Source organism: Schistosoma mansoni, chromosome 5 (genome assembly GCF_000237925.1).
Source record: "Schistosoma mansoni strain Puerto Rico chromosome 5, complete genome".
In the NCBI taxonomy this organism is placed as follows: Eukaryota; Metazoa; Platyhelminthes; class Trematoda; order Strigeidida; family Schistosomatidae; genus Schistosoma; species Schistosoma mansoni.
In genome coordinates, this window is record NC_031499.1 from 784,816 (window position 1) to 807,373 (window position 22,558).

Here is a 22,558-nt window from a genome sequence, read left to right on the forward strand (position 1 = left end):
TGAAAATTACTAATTCATGCATGAAAGCAATATCATAAAGATAGGACAACAAACGATAAATGACTAGTCAAAAAAACAACATATGACGCAAGACTTGCACATGATCCTCACATATTGATCAATAAAGACATTGAAACAAGAGCAAGAAACTAAAAGTTACTCATAGGATAAGATAGTATTCATGTGCTTTGTCAATACAAGATGTGAAAAGAAAATTAACGTATTATTTATTAAAAATTGAATGATTATTGGGTGTAAACTGACTTATCGCTCGAAACTAATCCCACACAAATAACCAAAACAAAAGAGTAAAACATCTTAGTTGAATTACAAGACCGTTTTCATGACAAATTAACACTATCAGGAGAACCAATAGGAAGACAATGAGTGTAGAATAATCGTTTCGTCCAACTTCAGGACTCCTCAGCACACCGAACCCTTGGCTCTGTACAGGATCAAACACCTTGGGTCATCGATTACTTTAATGAAGATTTATTTTTCATTCAGAAACATTGCCAAGTGCAGAGTAATATGGCTGCTTTCGAAACTTGCAACAGCACAAGTCGATTGAATTTTAAAATACAAATAAGTGAATCTTGATTGATTGACCTAACTGCATCAGGTTTACTATGAATTCAATTGCCATCTATGTCTGTTTTCAGTATTGCTTTAAAGAAACCGCAAACCAGTGGTACCTAATTTTTGTTGGTTCCCATATTTAATGTTGATTCATGATGAAGATTAGCTCTAAATTTAGGAAGTACATTCTTTTATTATCTGGATCACTAAATGCCTGTTTCTCATAAAATGAGTCCTTATTACTGATTTAATGTTCTATGTGATACCATTACTTTGTAGGATTATACCAACATATCAATTAGATCAATATATAGATGTATTACTACACAAGAAACTTCCGCTTGTTGATTTGTACAGTCTATACAAAACAGATCTATTGAGCATTGAAAATATTACTGATATTTATGAAAAAACAAATTCAAATGAAGTTGACTGCTTTAAATTTTCAAAGCCAATCGAATACACTGGAAGTGAGTTGATAGAAATGAATAAAATCACTGAATGTTCTCCAACCTCATTGAAACGACAAGAACAATCAAATCTAGACGTAAGTTATTATGATGATAAAGGTATTGTCTCTTCGCCTTTCTAATTTAAAGCTTTTAGTGAAATCTTTATTTACATATCACACACTTTTTACTAATAGTCAATACATCTGACTTCCTCTTCGCCTAATTCATAAGATTCTTCAAAAGACTTCCAAAGTAACTTGTTTCAGTAAACATTTTTTGCATGATCTCTTATTCCTTTTTTACTATATTATCCAAGCAGCTCTTTCTAGCTCTTCTCGTAAGTCATCTCAATAATTTTATCAATATATCGAATGAATATGAAGCTAAAGAAACATGTGTATTGACAAGTAGATATATTATTTACATACAAACTTTGACAAATCAATGTATCGACTCATTTGTATACTAGGATTCCAAAAAACGTAATTTTCCATCACATTTCATCTCCGTGAGTGAAGAGTGTATACCATAACATTGTCTGAAACACCCGTTTCTATGAATATTTTAGTTCATAATATAGAAAGCATTGTTAATATAATAGTAGAGAATATCCATTTTCTCAAAAGCCTATTTGACAGAGTTACCTATTTTATAACCTCAGGAAAAATTATTAGTTAAAATAAGTATTACAGATAAGTTCTCCACTATGCAATCAGTTCGTCTGTAAATTTGTCTGTCAAATTCCATTACTGCAAAAAAAAACGAACGTGTACTCTACATGCTACGAAATCGGAAACATCTTTTATACCCTTCTCTGAAACTCTGTTGTATAAATATTCCAAGGTTTGAACGGAGCATTTTGTAGTTTTATGGATGGAGAAAAATAAAAACTACTAGACTTTAAAGAAACCGAAATTCCAAGTGAGGAAACCTAACTAGACCGTGAAATCATAAAGTGTTCAACTTAATTAACTTTAGCCACGTTATACGAGATTATTTATCGGTAATGAAATATTACTCAGTTAACATTCGGTATAGATGAGAAGTTGATTATTTTGTAGATATTTGGCGGTTACAAGTATAGTTCATAGGAAACTGAGTTACTAGTTTGGATCCCGTTCGATGTACTCAAATCTAAGCAACCGAGTAATGTCACTATTCTCTACCTAGAAGAGTGTTTCTCAAAACCAAGTATATCATGTTAAATGTGAGATCACAGGGTGCTTTCATAAAATATGAAAACCATACATTAAATACTTCATTTGCACATCCTTCATCAATTGTCCTCTGTATGCTTCATGAATCTTTCATATCTGTTTTTACTACAATTACTTTTTGTTTCGCTTTCTGTTCTTCTCAATCCTCTGTCGGTATGCATTCCACTTCTGATTGGTGCCACATTCTACGTAAATCAGTCGAAATAAGTGACATACACAACACTGCATCTAATTCACTGACAAATTGTATTGAAATTCCCTTACGTTTTTTAAAGATAGAAATGTATCCAGGATGTTAGCTCTTCAAGTGTGTGAATGCATGGTTAAGTCAGTGTATTCTTATGTACGCAACAATGTGTGGGATTGATAGCTAATGAAAAAATGTGAGGGGTAATCTTGAACGAAAGATAGAAATGTGAATTAAAGACTTCCCACTTATAATCGAATTCAATAAATTTGATGACTTTTTCACACAAACGGAAAAAGTTATCTTATCACAAAACATGGATGACATTGAACCGACTGTGAACTTTTTGTTATCCCTAAAGATAAATTTTGAGGATATAAACCCTAATATAAAAAAAATAGTGAAATATTGAAATAAGTGCTCAATTGGTCCATGGTCACTTTCTTCCCACTAAAATAGTTATTTAATTGATTTTAAATCCTCTCTTCATGAGATCTGATCAGTATAATTCCATGTGAAGCATTCAGTTTTGATGGGATGTAGAATTTTCATGATCTGGAAATCATTTCGTCAGAAATTTCTTGGAAATCGTTTCCCTAATGCTTGAGAATTTATTTACTTAGGCTACTTTACATCAATACATAATGAATTAAAGACACATTGTTTGTGCGATCACTGTATATTAACCAAATATTTTGATCATACTATGCAATATACGAAGAGTGTAGTAAAAGGTTCAATATCTATCAGTATATTATTAGTGTAGAAGTAGAGAATTATGGGGAGTATAAAATGTGAAATGACTTAGAAAATTTAAAGGAACTAGTATAATTTCACTTAATAATGCATCTCTTGATTACTTCGTCCACTTGAATGACCTTTCATACGCCTATGCTTATTGTGATCCAGGATGTCAGAAGTGTCATCTGTCTCGTGGTTTCCGAATGGTCTCGACATTTATCATGATGCTTTAGAGCTCTTCTATTTGAAGACCTTTGAACTCCCACAGAAGAGTTTAAATGGTTTAGTTGGTTTATTCTGTTTGTCGGCTTTTTTAAATGTTCTTTTCTACTGGGTGGGGTTGCTGACTTAATGCCCAACTCCCCTCTTTCTACCGGGCTAGAGACCAGCAGTAACTCTAGAAGGGATCTAGGTGTAGTTAAAATAAAATTCAAAGTAATGAATTAAATACTGTCATCCGTTCAAAACCATTTATTCTACATAGATTCTAACTAGTCAGATTATAATAAAGGATAATTTTAGGCCTACTGAATAATTAATGCGAGCGACACTGATAATAAATGAGTACGGTACTTGGCAGTTATCATACTTAATTTCAAAGAGCGTAATATTGGACTAAAAAGTCCATGAAGTTAAAACATTGTCCCGTTTCTATAATGTCCTAACAATATAATCATTAAAAATAAAGATGTCTTATGTTCGTTGTTTATTTGTCCAAAGCAAAATTACTAATTACCATGATCTCTCATTCATTAAGAAATTCACAACGAGTTAAATCAACATCGAATAAAGTTCCGATAGAAGAAGCTTCATTCCGTAAGCATCAAGCCAAAATGAAGTGAACAAAACGATGTGAAGTGATAAAATGGACTGTTTAAAATATTTTCCCTCAGGTATACTATGATAATACCCTAATACAATAATGAGACTTGTCACGTTATATCAGATCCAGGATTCACAACCCAGAACAGTACAGAGTAGGTCATACTTTATTCAGCACAGCTACAGGTGCTCATTCACAGTGCGTCCGGAGTAGAAATCGACGATGGGAAAGGAAATCACATATTCAATAGTCAGTAGGCTAAGTCCATGTTCGTCCATGCTCAGTGACCAATCATATTTCAGTTTCACTGCCACATATCATAGAACTAATAAAAGTAATATTAATTCTCATCATTTACCTATTTACTCTGAAGAAGTGACTTACATTAGGTCACGAAACGTCAGAAATATAGATTTCTCCTCATTGGGATATAGCAAAAAAACATTTACTAATAATGATAACAGTAGTGAAATAGAAAAAAACCGAAGAAAACAACAAAATTTCGTTAAAAATGATGAAAAATCGGTGCTTGTGGGTAAGTTTACCACTAGATTTTTAAGAAACTTCACAGTAATTTCAGGTATAGAATATAAAGTATTACTGTCAAATATACAACAGTAACATTAACTGAATGCGTTCCATAGAAAATAGTTGCTTTTCAATTATTCAAATGAGTGGTTAGCTAAAACTCTCTTAGCTGAATTCGAAGGTAAAAATCTTTCCGTAAACCGATGCGTACTTTCATTTTATGTCAAACATATATCCTTCGATCTCAATTGCCCAAAAGCAACCGATGTTTAAACCATTTGTGCCAATTTAATCTCTTTTCATCAATTACATTAACAGTGGAAATCGTATCTGGCAATATTAGGTATTAAATAACTATATAAATGTTGTATGGCATCAATACACTGTACAAATTGACGTTTACTAGTCTAAACTTATATTAGCTCACTAGCCAACTGACTAATTAACTAACTGACTAACTGAATAATCTTTTCTTTAACAATATTAACAAATAGTCAGTTGTTACTTTAGTTTCAGAAGTTCCGAGAGGTGAAACCGTGCTCGACACTTCAGGTTATAGCAAGTCCTCGAAATTCCTCAGAATCTGATATTGAACAGGTCCGCAATAATCTACAAAGTCCAGTTATTGAAAATGATCGCTTAGATAGTAAGTTTAAACATTAAAAAAAATACACTTATCATGTATTATTTACTAAGTGCAGCTTAATTGTATTTAATGACTTTACGTTCTCTGAGTAGTGTTTGATATTATGGTTAAAGTCTTCTGTGGTTTGCGTACGAGTGATACTCAAAATTGATTTCTTACTGGCCACGTGTTGGTTATCGTGAAATTTTGAACTGTGTTCATCTATCAAGTTGTTATCAGTAAGGACTTGCGGATGTTGTTGAATTTGTTTGAAATCTTGAAGCGATCGAAGTTAGATCAGTACTGAAAACCCAGGAGCACCAGAAGGCCATTTCATTCTAGTGTTAAACATGACAATATGCAGGAGGAAAAGAGCAGTTACAAAGTATCTACATAATACATATACATAATATTCAACCGCCCATTTGCATCTTCCAGTGTGTTCTGAAAACTGAACTGTCTTCTAGACAGTCCTCCAAGTGTACTGCCAATACCGTGCTTTCGAAGCACTGAGACTCTTCACTCTGTCTGACAATCGTTGCAACTTCGACACCACATTCTGCCACACGCTACTCACAAAGATCCTTGTGATTTGGGTTTGGAAGCGAGACCGGAGGCCCTCAAGTTGAATTCCACGTTCGGGGATGCACACTGCTGAAGAGTTAAATACTGGGACGTAACGACTGTCCAGTGCATTAGGTTTTTAAATGTTACTTCAACTTAGACCAATTCAATATTCCAATGGAATACCAAATTATTGACTGACCGTTGTCAAGAGCCACTAAATTTAATCCATTCAAATATGAATATTACTAGATGTGAATAAAAGACATAAAAAACCACTGTATTCGGGTAGAGTTTTGATTGATTTTTGGTGTATAATATCGATTTATGTATTTATTTATCTAAATAACTAACTGACTAACTTCCTACCTATCTACTTAAATATCTATCTATGTCTTCTTTACTTTCGTTTTGCATGAGTAGTATTTCATCGCTTGTAGTAATTTTCAGAAAGTTATATCTCTCTCTGTAATTTCAAAGTATCCATCAAGTCTACATAGGAATGGTGATATTGGAATTATTCTACAATTAAAAAACTGGCTTCTTCTATTGGTCTTGTCTGTGATTTGTTGTGCCACGTAGCTCTAATATCTTCATTTGTAATTGTATTTCTATGCTAATGAGCTAAGTACATTGTCTGTTAAAGCAAATAGTTAATACTAAGAATAAAGCTTATCTTCTCATTCATCTAGACAGATATTTCTTGAACCGATTATATTACTCTGTGGATAAAATATTTGTTCCATTTTTTGGTGTTTAATGTTCTGTTCATGAAGCGAGTTTTCATTAATGAACTGTTTAATCTCTTAAATTATTTAAGTTCAGTGTCATATGTATTGATATTGCTGGTCGTAACACTGAGTGACCAAAGTTGAGACCACATCAAAAACATAAGTCTCTCAATATTAAGTGTACCGCTTTTCTACTAGTTTTAAATAGTACATGATCTATGTCAAACAGGACCTACTGTCTCGAATTTTCAACAATCTAATATGATTCGTTGAGCAGGTGGTAGCTATTGGAACTCAATATTCCCATGGATGGCTTTCTGGTATGTGATAAAGTGATGGTATATTCAAGGAAAAATGTGTCTCAAGTTTCTTAGGTGAATACTCAATGAAATTAAAAATCATTCACGATTTTTCTAATTTGTATTTTCATTGCCTGTATACAATAATTATTTTACATATATACTTTAAGGTAATCACACCCTTTCATAAGTTTTGATCGATCAGTGCGAAAATGGAGTTGGTTCGAGTTTTTTGGACGGGGAAATATTTTTTGACAGCCGCATTTGAGAGGTAACCACCTTGCACTAATGAATTCTGTGCAGGTTTCTTAATTAATACGTGCGTAGTAAGACATAAGATACTTGCATGGCAATCCGTTTCCAGAACAGTGGGTGGGATTGCCAGATATGCTGTAAGTGCCTGTTACATTAACGACTGTGAACGTGCTGAATAATGCAATGACCTCAGGTGGGCGTAGGTGACGTTCCAATCATTAGCATACAGCAAGTGTCAGTTTATCTTGAAGGCAATAAATTTAAGGTTGACGTCCAATTATCGTTTTGTTACTACAATCTGTATATTGTGAGCACGTGCTTTCATTCAGTATTCAGTCCTCAGAAGCACAGTAAAGATTGCTTTGAGTACGGAAATGTCAATTTGTCGAACTCTAAAGCTTTTTATGTCGCCTCCATGAAAGTGGTATTGCTTTGTTCTAAAAGTTAGGCAGCCAGTCGGACTACATTAGGCCATTTAGGTTTCTTCTGTAATAAGTGATCTCGCATACATCGATGAAAATTTGTATTTAATGTTTCGATCATAGTAAAATAATTTCGGAAACTAAAAGGAAAACTTGTTATTTCTTAAAATTCATTTCATATATATTGTTTGCTTAGATCTTCACATTGATGTAGGAGCCCACAATTGATCATTTCCTTTTGGCATATATACATCTTGCGAGGATTACCTCGATATTATCATTTGTACGTCCTATTTTCACCCCACTGGACAAGCCAGTGGCTATTTGAACTCAGTACCTAAGTTGGTAACGTGATGACGTTTGAAGCAAATGGTACTGGGATCGAGTCTTAGAGTAAACATCAACTCTGAGATGCAGGTACATCCATTTGAATTATCCGAAAAAGACTAAGCGGCCGCCTTGGATTCCACTGTTAGCCACCATCACTTTTTGTTTAAAATTTGTGCTTCTTTATTCACGTTTTTAGTTAACATTAGACAATGGCGAACTCTACAGTCTCGGTTACACTTGAAGATCAATCAAATAGTAACATGTCTGTTTTAAGACATTTTGAATTAAATGTACCTGGCTTAAGAGGTGATGCTTGTTCAGATATACTTCAATCGCTCTTTAGGGAATCCCATCCATAATTTTGGTGCACATGCTCACGAATAACAGTCAGATATCGTTCAATAAATTCGGGAAACATAAATGCTGGATTCTGAGTACTTATAACATCCCTTCAAGAAACATTATTAAAAAACTGATCAACTTCACAGAATAAAATTGGCAGATCTTTTAGTTGCTCTTTGACTATTTTTTCAACATAAAGATTTAACTTATAGTTTCTGGTTTTTAATTGACAATGAGTTGTCCTGTCATATTCTTTGATAGCGTTCATCAAGCGATTGAGACGCTGCCAGATACACCGTAGTCAAGATCACATTTTGCGTAACCATGACAACGTTTGAAGCCATACGGCTAGTGTTTGCTAACTTATAACTTCCATATTTTAGAGAAAGGTAAAAATTGAAAGGATTATTCCGTTATATCACTTCAAAAAACAATAACCAACGTTTTCATTTTTAAAAGTATCCATTTTAATAGTCGAATTCACGAACCAATCCAAGCTAGACCACCACTAAAAGCCTGAAAGCATTGGTTGGCTGCTTCGTCCTAGCATAGGACTCCTCGGCAGTGCGTGTCCACAATCCTGCATGCGCGACTCAAACCCAAGACCTTCGATCTCGCAGTAAAACAGCTAACCTCTAGACCACTGTACCATCATCCGTTAGTGTTAATTTCTAACTTCAGTCAATCCATGATCTTGCACAACCCTTCATCCATTGTCAGAAGTGAATAATTGTCTCCACTCAACATGGATAGAACTCTACTGGTTACTACTTCTCACTAGAACTTCAGGGAATACATCTTGAAGCTAGTTACTAGTGAGCACTATGCATTACATTGAGCAAAATGGGATGGAAAGCTTTTTTTCATTAGATGAACAAAATTTTAATATTTAGGAAAAATCACTATGATGCTAATACAATGCTATTTATACTAAACATTTGAAATAACATTAAAATAACTGAATTCCTTTGGTATTGTTTGGTTGAATCTTCTAATTGATGTTTAGGACTGCAATTGACCAGTCTCTTATTGGCCATATGTGCATACTGTGCGTATTGCTTCGATATAGCCTTAACTCGCAAGCACTATAAGCATAACTCAGTAGCTAAGTGGATAAGGCGATGGCGTTTGAAGCGAACGGTACTGGGTTCGAGTCCCGGATCGAACATCATCTCTGAGGTGCAGGTACATCCAGCTGACGAGTCCTAAATAGGACGAAACACGCGTCCGGGATTCCACTGCTAGCCACTATCCATCTTTGATTATAATTAAAATAACTGCTTTACATTTATTGTTCACATCCGCCCACGCATCATTGGACAATTTTTTATGCACCTCTCACCCTTTGTGCTCCTCATACCTGTCTCGTAACAATTATAGTTTTATAAGTGATATTATTTGTTATTATTGTTGCTTTAAGGCGAATATAAAAGTCAATAATTTGTTCAGCGCTTACCCCATCAATAATAGTAAGTCCTAGTAATAATGCTATCAGTAGTTTAGATTTAAGTATGGACGTGTTAAAGCTACAGATAATTTGTTTTATAGTATGTTATGTCTTCATACATGAAAAGGTGCAGCTAGATATATTGAGCACGTTTTTTATAATACTTAAATCAATCACTATATTTTCTAAAAATGTTTATTGTCACACCTCTAAAATTTATCGTTAGGGCTAAAGAAAAAAACCACAATCGCTTTAATGTCAGCCCAACAAGATCAGCTACACTATAAGTTTTTTATATGGGTAGCGCTAACTTTACACCAACAACACTCGATTCACAAACTCAGAAAAAAACCATATACATCAAGTAAAATAGAGATAAATTATTTCTTCGATGAATAGTGATATACAGAGATCCTAACACAAAGAAAGGTAACAAAAAGATTCAAATAATTGTGTAGGTGACTCTAAACAGGGTCTTTTTCAGTCTATCAATTACCATATAACTAATGGTAAATTATTCCTCACATTATATTGTTTTGGTAATAATTGATCCTTATATACACAGATAAAACGATTCATTTAATGATTCAACCGTTGGTAAGTAATTTTTCAAATTATAATTTGATATAATATAACAGATTAGAAATTATTATTTACCTGTCCACGTTTTTTATCAACATCAAACGGGGAAACAGATGAATAATGTCCGATCTCACCCTCTACAATTTTAATTAAAACTGGAGATAATACATTCAACAACATACCATTTACCGGATGTTAAGAAACAGATGCACTCAACATAAAAGGTTATACGATTTCACAAAAGCTTTATTTCAACAGCTATTACTGGCTTATCGTCAGTAACAGAAATGGAGACCGTAGGGCATAAGTTTTAAGATGGGTGAAGGTAATGGATAATTTCATTCGATTTTTATCCAGAGCCAAAATTTAATAGAGAAATGAATATTCGTTGTTGGTTCATCATGTTTCATCAAAATCGAGTACATTTAAGCAGCAAGTAGACAAATCAGTTTAATCAGCAATGGCAAAGTAAACGTAATGCAAATGTTTATATTACATTAATTTTTTCTCTTTATTTACAACTATCGCTTTATGTTTATTGAATGTTTTACTTAATTGACTTTTATTACTGCCTTGACAAGTATATGTGTGTCCAGATTGTTCGAGACGTACAGCGTACATTCATCACATTTTTCAAATCGATTTCATTTTCTCAACTGCTCTATAAAATGAGTTCTTTTTAATAAGTGGTTTCATGATAGTAACAAATAATTGCCGTTATTTTTCTTTTTCATAAAATTTATTCTGTCAAGATAAATATAATGAAAATGTAAAAATTGGTTGCAACACAACGTTGAATTATCAAACCTGTTCAATTGAACATCATAATTCATCTTCTCTCAACAAATATGTTCTTGAGAATATAAGTCAACAAAGCTTATCAATTCATGTTGATAAAAAACAAAAAAATGGGGAAGAAGAGGCAGAAGAAACTGAAATTCACACTGTACAATTAACAAAATCAAAGGACCAAGGTTTAGGTTTAAGTGTAGTTGGATATATCTATAAAAATCCATATGATAGTAAGTTAGTAATATGCTTTTCTATGAAATGATTGTGATCATATACAATCTTTTTGAAATTAACATCATACAGAAACTATGGAAAATTCATTCGGTGTGATAATTTAGTTAGTCAATATCCCTTCATGGAGTACCAGCTCCTTCAAGGTTTCTAAATCATTTTGTTCATAAGTACCGACCACATTGAAATATCGTCAGAAGGTTTCACGACAGAACACAGTGGTATTGTGGCACCTGACTAAGTGACAACAAATCATTACTCCATCTCTGCCTTCGTCACCAATTTACACATAGACAGTGAGATGGTAGGGAAGTTATGTAACTCAGGGGTATGATTGTGATGAAGATACGTAATATGAGCTCGAAAAAAACTCACTATTTTATCAACATCTTCTACGATATAAAACCCCCCCTTTTAGAGTGCGGAACTAATGCATCAAAAACTACTCATAAAAAGTTCGTGTGTGATCTGCCTCAAGATGATAACCCTTGAACTCTGCAGTCACACTACCAGACCGCTAAAACCACCACTAATTCAGTTTCCTTTTCAGGTCCCTCAAGAAGAAATATCCTTCCACAATGTGAGCAATCAGTAAGTGACAACCGCTCTCATACCTCTAACAGCACTTGAGATCATTTTGTTCGCCATCGAATCCCTTATTCACTATTTGATGATTCTCCCATCCTCACGAATAACCTTTCCCATTTATCTTATCTCCACGCGCCATCAATATTAATGATTTAAGTTCACGAAATGTTATTTCTGGTCTCCTGTAACCACTCTCTAAACCACATGTTGGAGCTTTTATTGTTTAAACCTTGTGTCAGATAGGACAACATGCTTCTTCAGCTAAGACTCTAGAATCTCTCTCCATCGATGCGTGCTGCGTCTCCCAAGCGCCCATACAGGATCCAAGTACGGTCATTCGTTTGACCCCACCTTATCAACATAAACAACCCATACGACTTACCCTTTGAGTACCTAGAGACCCCACTGTTACGTCCCGTGGCCTCGCTGCTGTGGGTATATCACTAAGTTCAAAAGTAGGGCTGGCTTACCTAGACTGGTTTTCAATAGACAGTAGTTTGCATATTGCCCGACAAAACAGAACAGTAAGAAGTTGAAAGGATAGAGACATACACCGTTGCCTCTTCGTTGTCTCCGCTTATGCTCCCACAGATTGCAGCTGGGATGAAGCAGATGAATTTTACACGAAGCTATTCAACCCCCTTCAAAAAGCTAGACGCTCTGATGTAGTAATAGTGATAGGTGTTTTTAATACTCAGGTAAACTAAACCAAACTAAAAGGCACTTAGACGGATCTTATGGTGTTGCGGCTCAGTGAACTGAAAATGGCGACTGTTTGCTACAACTTTGCTCAGATAACCAACTATTTACAGCAAGCATCAACTTCGAACATAAGGAGGGACATCGTTTGACGTGGTGAACTCCACAATTGACTCATCGATGTGCTCAAATAGGTCACATTACCATCAGCCATCGTTGAAGTAATCGATCGAAGACTGATGATCATTCTGAAGCACATTTCTAGACTCGAATGAAGCAGTAGTTCAAGCATGTATCTGTCTGCGTATTACTGAATGGAGAAAAGACACAGCAAAAAACCCTCTAGAGTTCAACTTGTTGATGAAAAGGCTACGAATATATTTCAGAAACAACTAGAGAAGGAATAAGTCACCATGAAAGTGATTTCTACTGCGAGGTAGACCGGAATGGTATACAAAATCTTTGATGTGGATGTACAGACTAATTATTCACTCTGAAGAAGGTTCTGGAACATAGACATATTTTTGGATGCCCAACTATAGTTGTATTCCTTGATATTAGGACATTGTTCAACTTTATTGATTGTGATGTTCCGATACAGGTATACCGAAGTTGTACGTTGACCCTGAACAGACTTTCTACCAAACATTTAAGGGGGTTGATTTTCTATCGGGAGATTCACTTGCTGAATAGAATACACAAATGATATAGTTCCATTTGGTGAAGATGCTGACGAAACACAGTCTTCCGAACACCTTCAGCAACAATGCGAGCACATTTAGAATGCGGTCCTCTCGCACTAGATGCAAAATATTTGTTATAAAGCTCGGATTTTCTCCTCTTTACTCAAGGGACGTTAATTTACCTTAGATGAATATCTACACTAGATTTCATCCCAGTGTTTATTCTACAGGACTTCAACACAACTCAGATCAAGAACACGTGATTAGCCCGACTAGAAAGTAAATATATTTCCACACCGAAAACCGACAACAAGACGACATAGTCCAACAACACTTAATAATAATAATAAGGATAAGGGAATATAACATAACTCATCTAACACCTGTCAGACTATCTACAATTCTGACTAAGCAGACAACCAATCATTGTCATTCTCGCCCACACATCAACGTTACTTCTGGATCGGCTTGGGTTATTGCCTTAATTATTGATACCGTATAAAGTAGTTAAGCGTGTCAATCGCTTTATTTATTTTGAAAGTCTTATCAGTACTGATGGTATGTTGTATGGCTTTTGTCAACTCACGTCACTTTTTAGCGTAGGCGAGATATCCATCCTCCAAACCAAGGGTGAGTTCACTGTTGTGTGTTCTACTTATACGTGCAGATATAAGTAGCATGGACCAAGAACTCGAAATAGGATTCTTACTCACAGAAGAAGAATATCAGGAGAAAGGAAAGAAAAGCCAAAAGCAGTCCAAGTAACGACAGGAATGAAAGAATGATGGAGCTTGTAAGAGATAATTCAAGGAAAATGTGCGAATAGCGTATTCAATACACCTTACACAAGTTTTCGTTTATTGCAACTCATAGCATTTCACTCCGTCCTACTTTATGGATATGAAACATGGCCATTAATAATTGAGTATATTCGTTGTTTACTGCTTTTCGATCATATGTGTCTTCGAATCATTACTCGTGTATGTTCGGAACACAGAGTAAGTAATGCTTGGCTTAGGGATAAAGTACAAGCTAAAAATTGGAAATCGATCAAACAGATAGTAAATCTTCATCATTTGAGGTGGTTGGGACATGTGTTACGCATGTCCAATCGCTGCCTACATCGAAGCGTCATGTTTTCTGGTGTAGGAGTAGGTTGGAAGAAAGGCAAGAGCGTCCAAACCAAATCATGTCGCACGTCCATGAAGTCACTGACAATTGGACTTAGCCGTGCTTATAGGAATAGACTATCTGGATGTGGTCTGCGTGGTTTTTGAAGTCAGTGGTTAGAGATTTCGAATGACCTGGTTCAAAGTCGTTTGCAATGACGCAGGTGGATTCATTCTTTGTCTTCCTCAGAATTCGGAGTTTCTAAATTCCTCATGACCGTTTCTGTGTTTTTATTTCACTAATTTATATTTTATTCTCGAATCGTATCCTAGATGCCTAATCTTCCCTATTACCACTGATACTGTTACTACCTCTACCATTCTGGGATTTAACCTGTGGAGAAATGTTAGTGGTTTGCTTCTGTTTGAAGTCCGCGCTGATGATTTCCTGTAGATGGATAATGAAAGTTTAACGACTAAAGTATCTAGCTCAGAGAACACAACTTTATCAAAAACTTAAGCATTGCTTTGGTTACCAAAAATTAACCAGTTATGTGAACACCGGTGACTGAAAGCTAGAGAAATAACATTTTACCTCTTTGGAAGACAGAAGAAATTTCATTAAATGAGTTTTTTAATGTCAACCAAATGATAAACTATGAATAGTTACTTCATACAGCACAGTTTTTATTACACTCATATTTTTTTTAAAATTTCACTAATGATTGCAAGTGATAAATAACGAATAAACAATCTAGTGCCGTGAAGCCTCCAGAAATATTTTGAAGTATTCAGTATATAAATATCGACTTAGATTGAAAGTACTTCAAATTGTAGAGTGAAACTTAATATTATGTTAATAAATGAGAAAAAAATGTGATTATCGACTAATAACAGTCATTTAATTGATGAAAAATTACTTTAAATTTGTGAAAATTTCAAAAAAGATTTGAATAAATCGAGGTCACACTACATCATGAAGAAATGGTAAAACTTCGGGAAAACGATTATGAGCTATTAGCTTAATATATTTTAGGCATTTTTATCAATATTTCTCCCGTTAGCAGCGAGTAATCTTGAACAGATTATTCACCTACATCTGTATAACTGAAATGTTTGTATCACTAGTAAACATATCTACTAACTCAGAGTAAATTTTATATGTTCTATTGAGTCACCTTGATTGGGAGAGTTGAGAGGTGTTGGTTTGTAATGAAAGTATGTTTGATGAAACTAGATGATGATCTATGTTATGTCTTAAGATACGTTATCTATATCACGTGCTGAATTTACCAATCAGAATTTCGACTATACCGCGAGTTTACTATTTCATCTGTAGCCTAGTGACCTTGATAATAATAGGTTTTGATCGACACAACTGACCTTGAGCTTACATGAGCAACACTCCTATTGACTCGTCTATTCGAAAGCCTTTTCTCCATCTCTAACCTTGATCCCGGAGAGAAATCTGCACTCGAGCTCCTATTAATAATATATTCTAATTATCCAGGCCAACCAACCAGCATAACATCTATTTCAAACAGTCACTAGCTATTATACACAGACTATCAGATCCTGAAGCAGACCAAACAAGAAATAATATTTTAAACACAATCATACCATGTCAGAGCTAAGTAAACAGTGCATAATTAGTTAGCAATAGTTAAGGAACAGTAACACATCTAACAGTAGTTCATAAGTCCGCTGGGAGCTTATGATACAGCGAATGTAGGAACACAATAATAAAGTTATCTGTAAATTATACAATGAAAATATGGACAATAATAATTCGAAAAACGGTCCCGAAAGTTCTGACTTTTACTATACTCGTTTCATGATAACAGTCTCATTATATCACAATGATTTTTCACTGAGTTATCTTTAAAAGCACTCTTACAGAGAGACGGGAAGGTTCTAGGTCTGATCTCTAGTATGGTAATAGGTGGGTTCTTTTGAGAAGACATAAACGAGGATGAAACAATCCCCTAGTGTTCCATGATTACAGTGGTTCCTCCTCAGAAGTCTTGGAAATAGAAACCTAAACAACGTTGGTTTCAAGGTAAAGTGACTTGAATGATTTAGAATAAAAACATACCATATAAATGACCCAGTTTATTTGGACTCAACCGACCCACAAAGAAGTGAAAAATCAATACAATAAAATATAGTTCACAGTATACTTCCTGTTTATGAGTCAGTCTTATAGTCTGACCGATGGCGAGGCTGTATTGGTCCTCCATAAGCATGAGTTAATACGCAGAACGATTATAAACATGATTTATGAAATACGGCTAAATAGATTTATTTCAAATGTTCAATCTGGTTATTCAAACTTACTAGTGATCTAATCTTAATAGGTCTGATACTACTGATTCTATGTCAAATGACTAACGTGAATTTCCTGATCAAGTTAGGTGTGTACAGTTGAAAGGCCTCAAACCAGGAAAGAATAACGACTCATTGTTTCCTTTATTTCAGTGGTCCACCAGTTAAGTTGTGTCTGTGACGAAACCTACCTGAAAAACTGAACTAATTTTTACAATCAACTGACGAAGCAATATCTATAAACAATGAGACATACACTATACGTGACAAAATGTCCTTTAGATAAATATCCTAAATAAAGAAATCAAGAGTTCAATCCTAACAAAGAGATTGGTGTTCTTACATTAAAGAAAGATTTTCAGATGTTTCTTGAATTGACGAAAATGATTCTTAGTTCCCGATTTCTTTTCATGCTTCAGTACATCATTTATATATGAGAAATATCTATTGAATGGGAAAAAAGGAATATAACTATTTGTGCTACTAACGAAACTTAAGGTAGACAAATAATAAATCATTTCGGTATATATTATGTTTCTCCTTTTAGAAAATGAATACAATAAAGGAATTTTTGTCCAGAACATCACTCCCAACAGTATATCGGATAAATCAAAATCAATTCAAGTAAATGATCAAATAATCCAAGTGAGAATAAGAACTCATTACTATTGGCTTTTTCTTATTAGTATTAAGTATTCCAAATAGCCGCTTTTATCTATTTAGATAGTGAAATGACAGAACGAACTTGATGAAGAATATTTATCCAATGACTTACAGGGAGATGGTAAAACTTTACATTGATGATGTCTTAATAAATTTCATTGTGCATTGAAACCAATAGTCCTTCTTCCAGATGAGCTTAATTATTTCTTAGTCACGTGTTAACTGTCAACAATTTAAAATTACATTGTTTTTAATCCAAAATAAACAACTATATTAAACCGGTTACGTTCATTACCACATCTAGAAAGAGGTGTTTACCTTGTTTATAAGTGAATTACACCCATACAGTCTTTTCAAAAATCCAATGCTACTGAAGTAAACTGTCATCGGAGCCCTCTAAGATTCTAGAAAAATGGATGCATACAGAAATAAAGAAGACAATTTTCGCTTCAATGTAAGAAACTATAGTACGATTACTCCTAAAGAGTCTGATGACGAAGAAAATAGCTGAAAAGCGGAGAGTTATTACGATAGAAAACCAAAAAATTATCATATCTCATATGTGTAATTAATCAACAACATACTCGGTCTAAAAGATAATCTACTTCCATGTGTTCAGTAATTAGCCAATTGAAGTAAACGTTTCTCATTATAGAGTATTTCTAACAAATATTCAGAAGGAATCTTGAACGAGTATCTTCAATAAAACATTTACCGAAATGATCTAGTGTTTTTTGTGACCACTGTCAGATATTATTGTGTTGGATACGGAGGTTGGTTGTCTGATTAACCAAAATATTTACTGATGAGTTAATGAAAGTGATAACAAAATCCAGTGAACTTTCAGTTATTTGTATACTGACTAGGGGCTTTCCTGAAAATAAATTTATCGATGCCTTGATGAGAATTCATACCTGTAATGTCTATGAAGTAGGAGGATGAAATGCTTGTGTTGGATTCCACTAGTAGCCGCTAACCAACTTTTTATTAGTTTTCATGATATGAAGTATAATTAAGTAGTATACTTTTAGATTTTGAATTCATTATGGCTTATTTTCTCTTTTCACATTCACAGGTAAATGAAATATCCCTAAGTGGTCTAGATAACTTAAAGGCCATTTCGGTTTTAAAGAAGTCTGATACAAGCATCACACTGAAATTGAAACGCTACCTATGTGGCTTCCTCTGTAAAGAACTAAAAAAAGCGGGTATTACTTTTAAATATGATAATTTGTTTATTTATCATGTATTCAGATGAACAATTATAGAAAAAATGTGGAAGTGAAATAAACACCTAAAATAATAGTACTGGATTTAGTTATGAATTTGTTCACTTTCAACTATTCCAAACTGGTATGCTTATCATCATAGTTGATAACTTCAAAATGGTATGAGCTTGATTTGTTTCATGAAGAACAACAAATAATTTTTATGATGGAATTTCCAAATCACATAAAGATCACATGATTTTCGTCTATCACACTCGTTACTCCAATCTTATGAGGTTTATAAATATCGAATTGTTAGAGAACACGCCAGTAGTCTAATTTCACTATCATCGGTTTTACACTTTAGATCATTGTGCAACTCCTCATAGTTTAAGAAAATAACAATGAAGAAGGCAGGTATTGTCCTTGGTTTAGGGTTTAGATCGTGATAAAGACAATTAAGGGAATAGTCAAAAATCTATAATGGAATATTAGCTGAAAATATATACTTGATATCAATATTGAATAAAAACGGTATAAAACTTAAGGCGGTTTATTTGTTGTCTTCGTAATGGGGATTGCCATATATTTTAGAAAAGTATTTTAGTCCTAACCCTATGGATAGTATTCTTGTTCAGCCCAATATCTTCCATTGACCTAAAAGATAATATTTGACTGTTGAATTGCTTCGTGAAGCCAGGTATATTCATAGTGTGATAACTCTTTATAGTCTGGAAAGAAGTATCTAAAGACCTATCAAATACTTTATCACTGAATATCGTATTAATACTTATAACAGCATAACGACGAATCCATCCCTCAAAGTCATCTGAGAAACAAAGAAATATTGCTTGAAAACTTCACTATAACATAATTCATTTCAGGGAAACTAAAGCCTTCAAAGCTCGCTTTTGATCCATAAATTCTCTCTAATTTCTCGAAAACTAAGTACCAATAAAACCCTTTACTTTTACTTTCTCAAGTTATTTAACGTTTGATTCTGTTTACACAATCCATTTGCTTGCGATAGATATTCGAAAATTTGTTTTTGTAAACGGTCTTTTAGCTTTTATTGGTGAACTTTCAATTATTTGACAACTGTGTTTTTCAATATGGTGTCTAGAAAACTAAACTACTAGTTATTTGGCCTCACAATCTTTCGTTAGGGGACTGTAGGTGTAGACAGGTCCATTTTAATGGCTTATGGGTTTCACATTCAATAAATTGGCTTTAATGATAACTAACATTTGTTGTACAGGGAGTAAGTATTTTTAGTTTGAAGTTTGTAGACTAGTGTACGAGTGTTTGGCAGTGACAAGTGTTAAGTTCAAAGTAAATTTCACATGTCTACACAAGTGATAGGTTCTGAGTAATATATGACGAGAACCCTCAGTTTTATAGTTAACCTGTGGTAAATACATGATAGAATTTTTTCCCAATCCTAAACTGTATTTTCTACCCATAAACGCTTTCTATATATAATTTTAATTTGCCTCTTAATATCATTTTCTAAAAGGTTCTTTCCAAACAAGCAATAATGACCCACAAAATCGATTGCTTAATCATGATGAAATTTCAGACTCTGATCTAAATTCGGATCAACCATACTCAGTAGACAACAGTGTATTGAAGTATAATGTAATCAACAGTGAAAGCAGTGATTCATCACATCAATCAGCGGTTAGTAGATTGTATCCACACGAAAATATCCATTAAATAATACTAATTTTTCATCATCGAATATATTACACATGGGAATTAACAGAAAAATTAATCGACTCACCATGTACGTGCTTATATGGTCATGAAAGTATACAAAATATAGCCCTGATGATATTTTCAGAAGAAAAGGAAGTTAAAGAAATGTCACCATTGTTGAGTAATAAAAATAATCATGATCAATTAAATCCAGTGGCTTTTTCTGACCGATTGTTAACTAATAAAAATTGTAAATTATTAAACCCAGAAAATGTTAACTTCACTGATAATATAGAATCATATAAGCAACAAATATCCGTAACAATGATGGCAACCACAATAATAAATAAACAGGAATATCAAAATGTGACTACCGATCAAAAGAGTGAAGAATTCACCAAACGTCTATGTGTTGTTAGAAGTTATGAGACGTTCGCAGCCAGTAGGTTCACGTCTAATTTTGGCATTGAAACTACATCTAAACTGGAAGCGAGGCAAAATACAACAACTAGAAATATCAGTGATGCTTTGATTGATAATAATAATGACAATAGTAATACAACCATCGGATCTAAAGAAATTATTGACACAAATCGTCTTGGGAATACGGATCATATCAGTTCATCAAGTGTGGAACAAATTAAAATTAGTAAGTTTAGTAGAACTACTTTCATGTTTCTCCCTATAAATATTATTTCCTTTATCTGTGAATTATGATATTCAAGTGAATTTTTACCCCTATTCATGTTAGTAGGTTGTTCTAAAGTTGTCAACATCACCATTACTTACTTACGATTGTTGCTCCCAATGGAGCATAGGTCCTATAAACTTCCAGAGCTTCTTCCTGATTTCTTCCTTCACTGGAATCTGTTTTGTTCTCTTCCCGGTAGAATGTTGCTGATAGTGTCTGGTCAACGGATCAGAAGTATTCTGCCTGGACAACTGTTGATAAACACCTGTATCTTCTGGATGATGACCTTCGTAGTTCTCCAGGTTTCCGCTCCATTCAGTAGAACTGTCTTGACATTCGTATTGAAAATTCTGATTTTTGTGTTGGTTGACAATTGTTTTGAGTTCCAGATGTTCTTCAGTTGTAAATATGCTGCTCTTGCTTTGCCGATCTGCGTCTTCACATCTGCATCACATCCACCGTGTTCATCTATGATGCTGCACAGAACATCACCATTAGATATTTTTCTTCTCAAACTAGGGTTATCTGGAAAATCGTCAAAAATCGGCTGTTTGACTGTGATGAATCAGTCACGAAATAACTATTCTTTGGAATTCCATAATACTTTAGATGATACCATTTACTGACTAAAACTAACTTCAAACTGATCTACTCCGCCAAAGAAATAGTCATTTGACAATGAAAATATAACGAGACAAACTATGAGCAATGAAATTTTAAGTATTTATTCTAGTTTTGCTTAAATGGGTTGAAGTATACAAACGTAACTGTTAAACAACAGCAGGAGGTGAAAATGAATAGTGAATGATGAAAAAGGGAATTATCAATCCCATTGGATTAAAAATAAGTTGAACTTCAAAGATGAAAGCGACTATCAAAGTAAAATGAGCAGAATAAAAAAAAGACAACACAAAAAAGATCTTGTGATCATTCTTATTAGATGATATTATTCAGTATAGCATGACCTACTCAATGATAGATATACAATATTATTTTTGATAACACGATTCAGGTTTGAACTTTGTGATAGTGATGATTTTACTCCAATTAATAAGTTCAAGTTCACCTGTTGGTTGATTGATTTTCAACACAGGCCACAATATAGTGTTTGCTTATATGATTTCCAAGTGAAATTTGTCACCCGAAACCTCAGTTGTAATAGAAAGATATAAACGTAGGTAATAACTATTTCTAAAATTACTAGAAGCAGTCCCAAAAGGCTTGTTGATCTGATCGTAGGGAAAATTCAAATAAACATTTAACTACTCATCTATATTTAGTTATGAAATAGTTGAAATTATATTAAATATAAAGTTATCCTTAATGTCTCTTAAAAATGTTTTATTTAAGGTTTAATAGGATTTCATTCAACCAAAATCACTACCATAAAACTGTCCTGACACAAAGTCTTAACCATGAGACTGCTATGAGAAGTTGCTTTAAAAACATTAACTTAAAGATACCCAGTAGCCCATACAATATGCCTCAATTTCTCACTTCCCAAATTCATGCTAAAATAGCTTTGACATGTCATTGCTAGCTTATTCTGAAAAGATGTTTAAATAATTTTAGGCACACTTATTGTAATTAAAAACACGAAGTTCAGCGAAGGGATCTCTTTTCAACGAATTTATTGTTATCAGAAGGGGTTTTTGTGGAGATTTAGTATTTTCATAGTTGCAAGTGTGAGTCAGTTGAAGCTAGACCACCAAGGAAAACCTGGACGGCCATTTCGTCCTATTGTGGG

The 22,558-nt window shown here is 33.9% G+C and overlaps 1 protein-coding gene across 1 annotated transcript; it reads left to right on the forward strand.

Annotated features, from left to right (window-relative positions):
• Positions 1-829: 829 nt before the first annotated feature.
• Smp_193460 (hypothetical protein) lies at positions 830-11,104 on the forward strand (the record flags this gene model as incomplete). Its single annotated transcript, XM_018797561.1, has 3 exons — positions 830-1,126; positions 5,038-5,173; positions 10,877-11,104. Coding segments are annotated over 3 exons (661 nt in total), but the record flags the coding sequence as incomplete, so codon positions are not given.
• Positions 11,105-22,558: the final 11,454 nt, after the last annotated feature.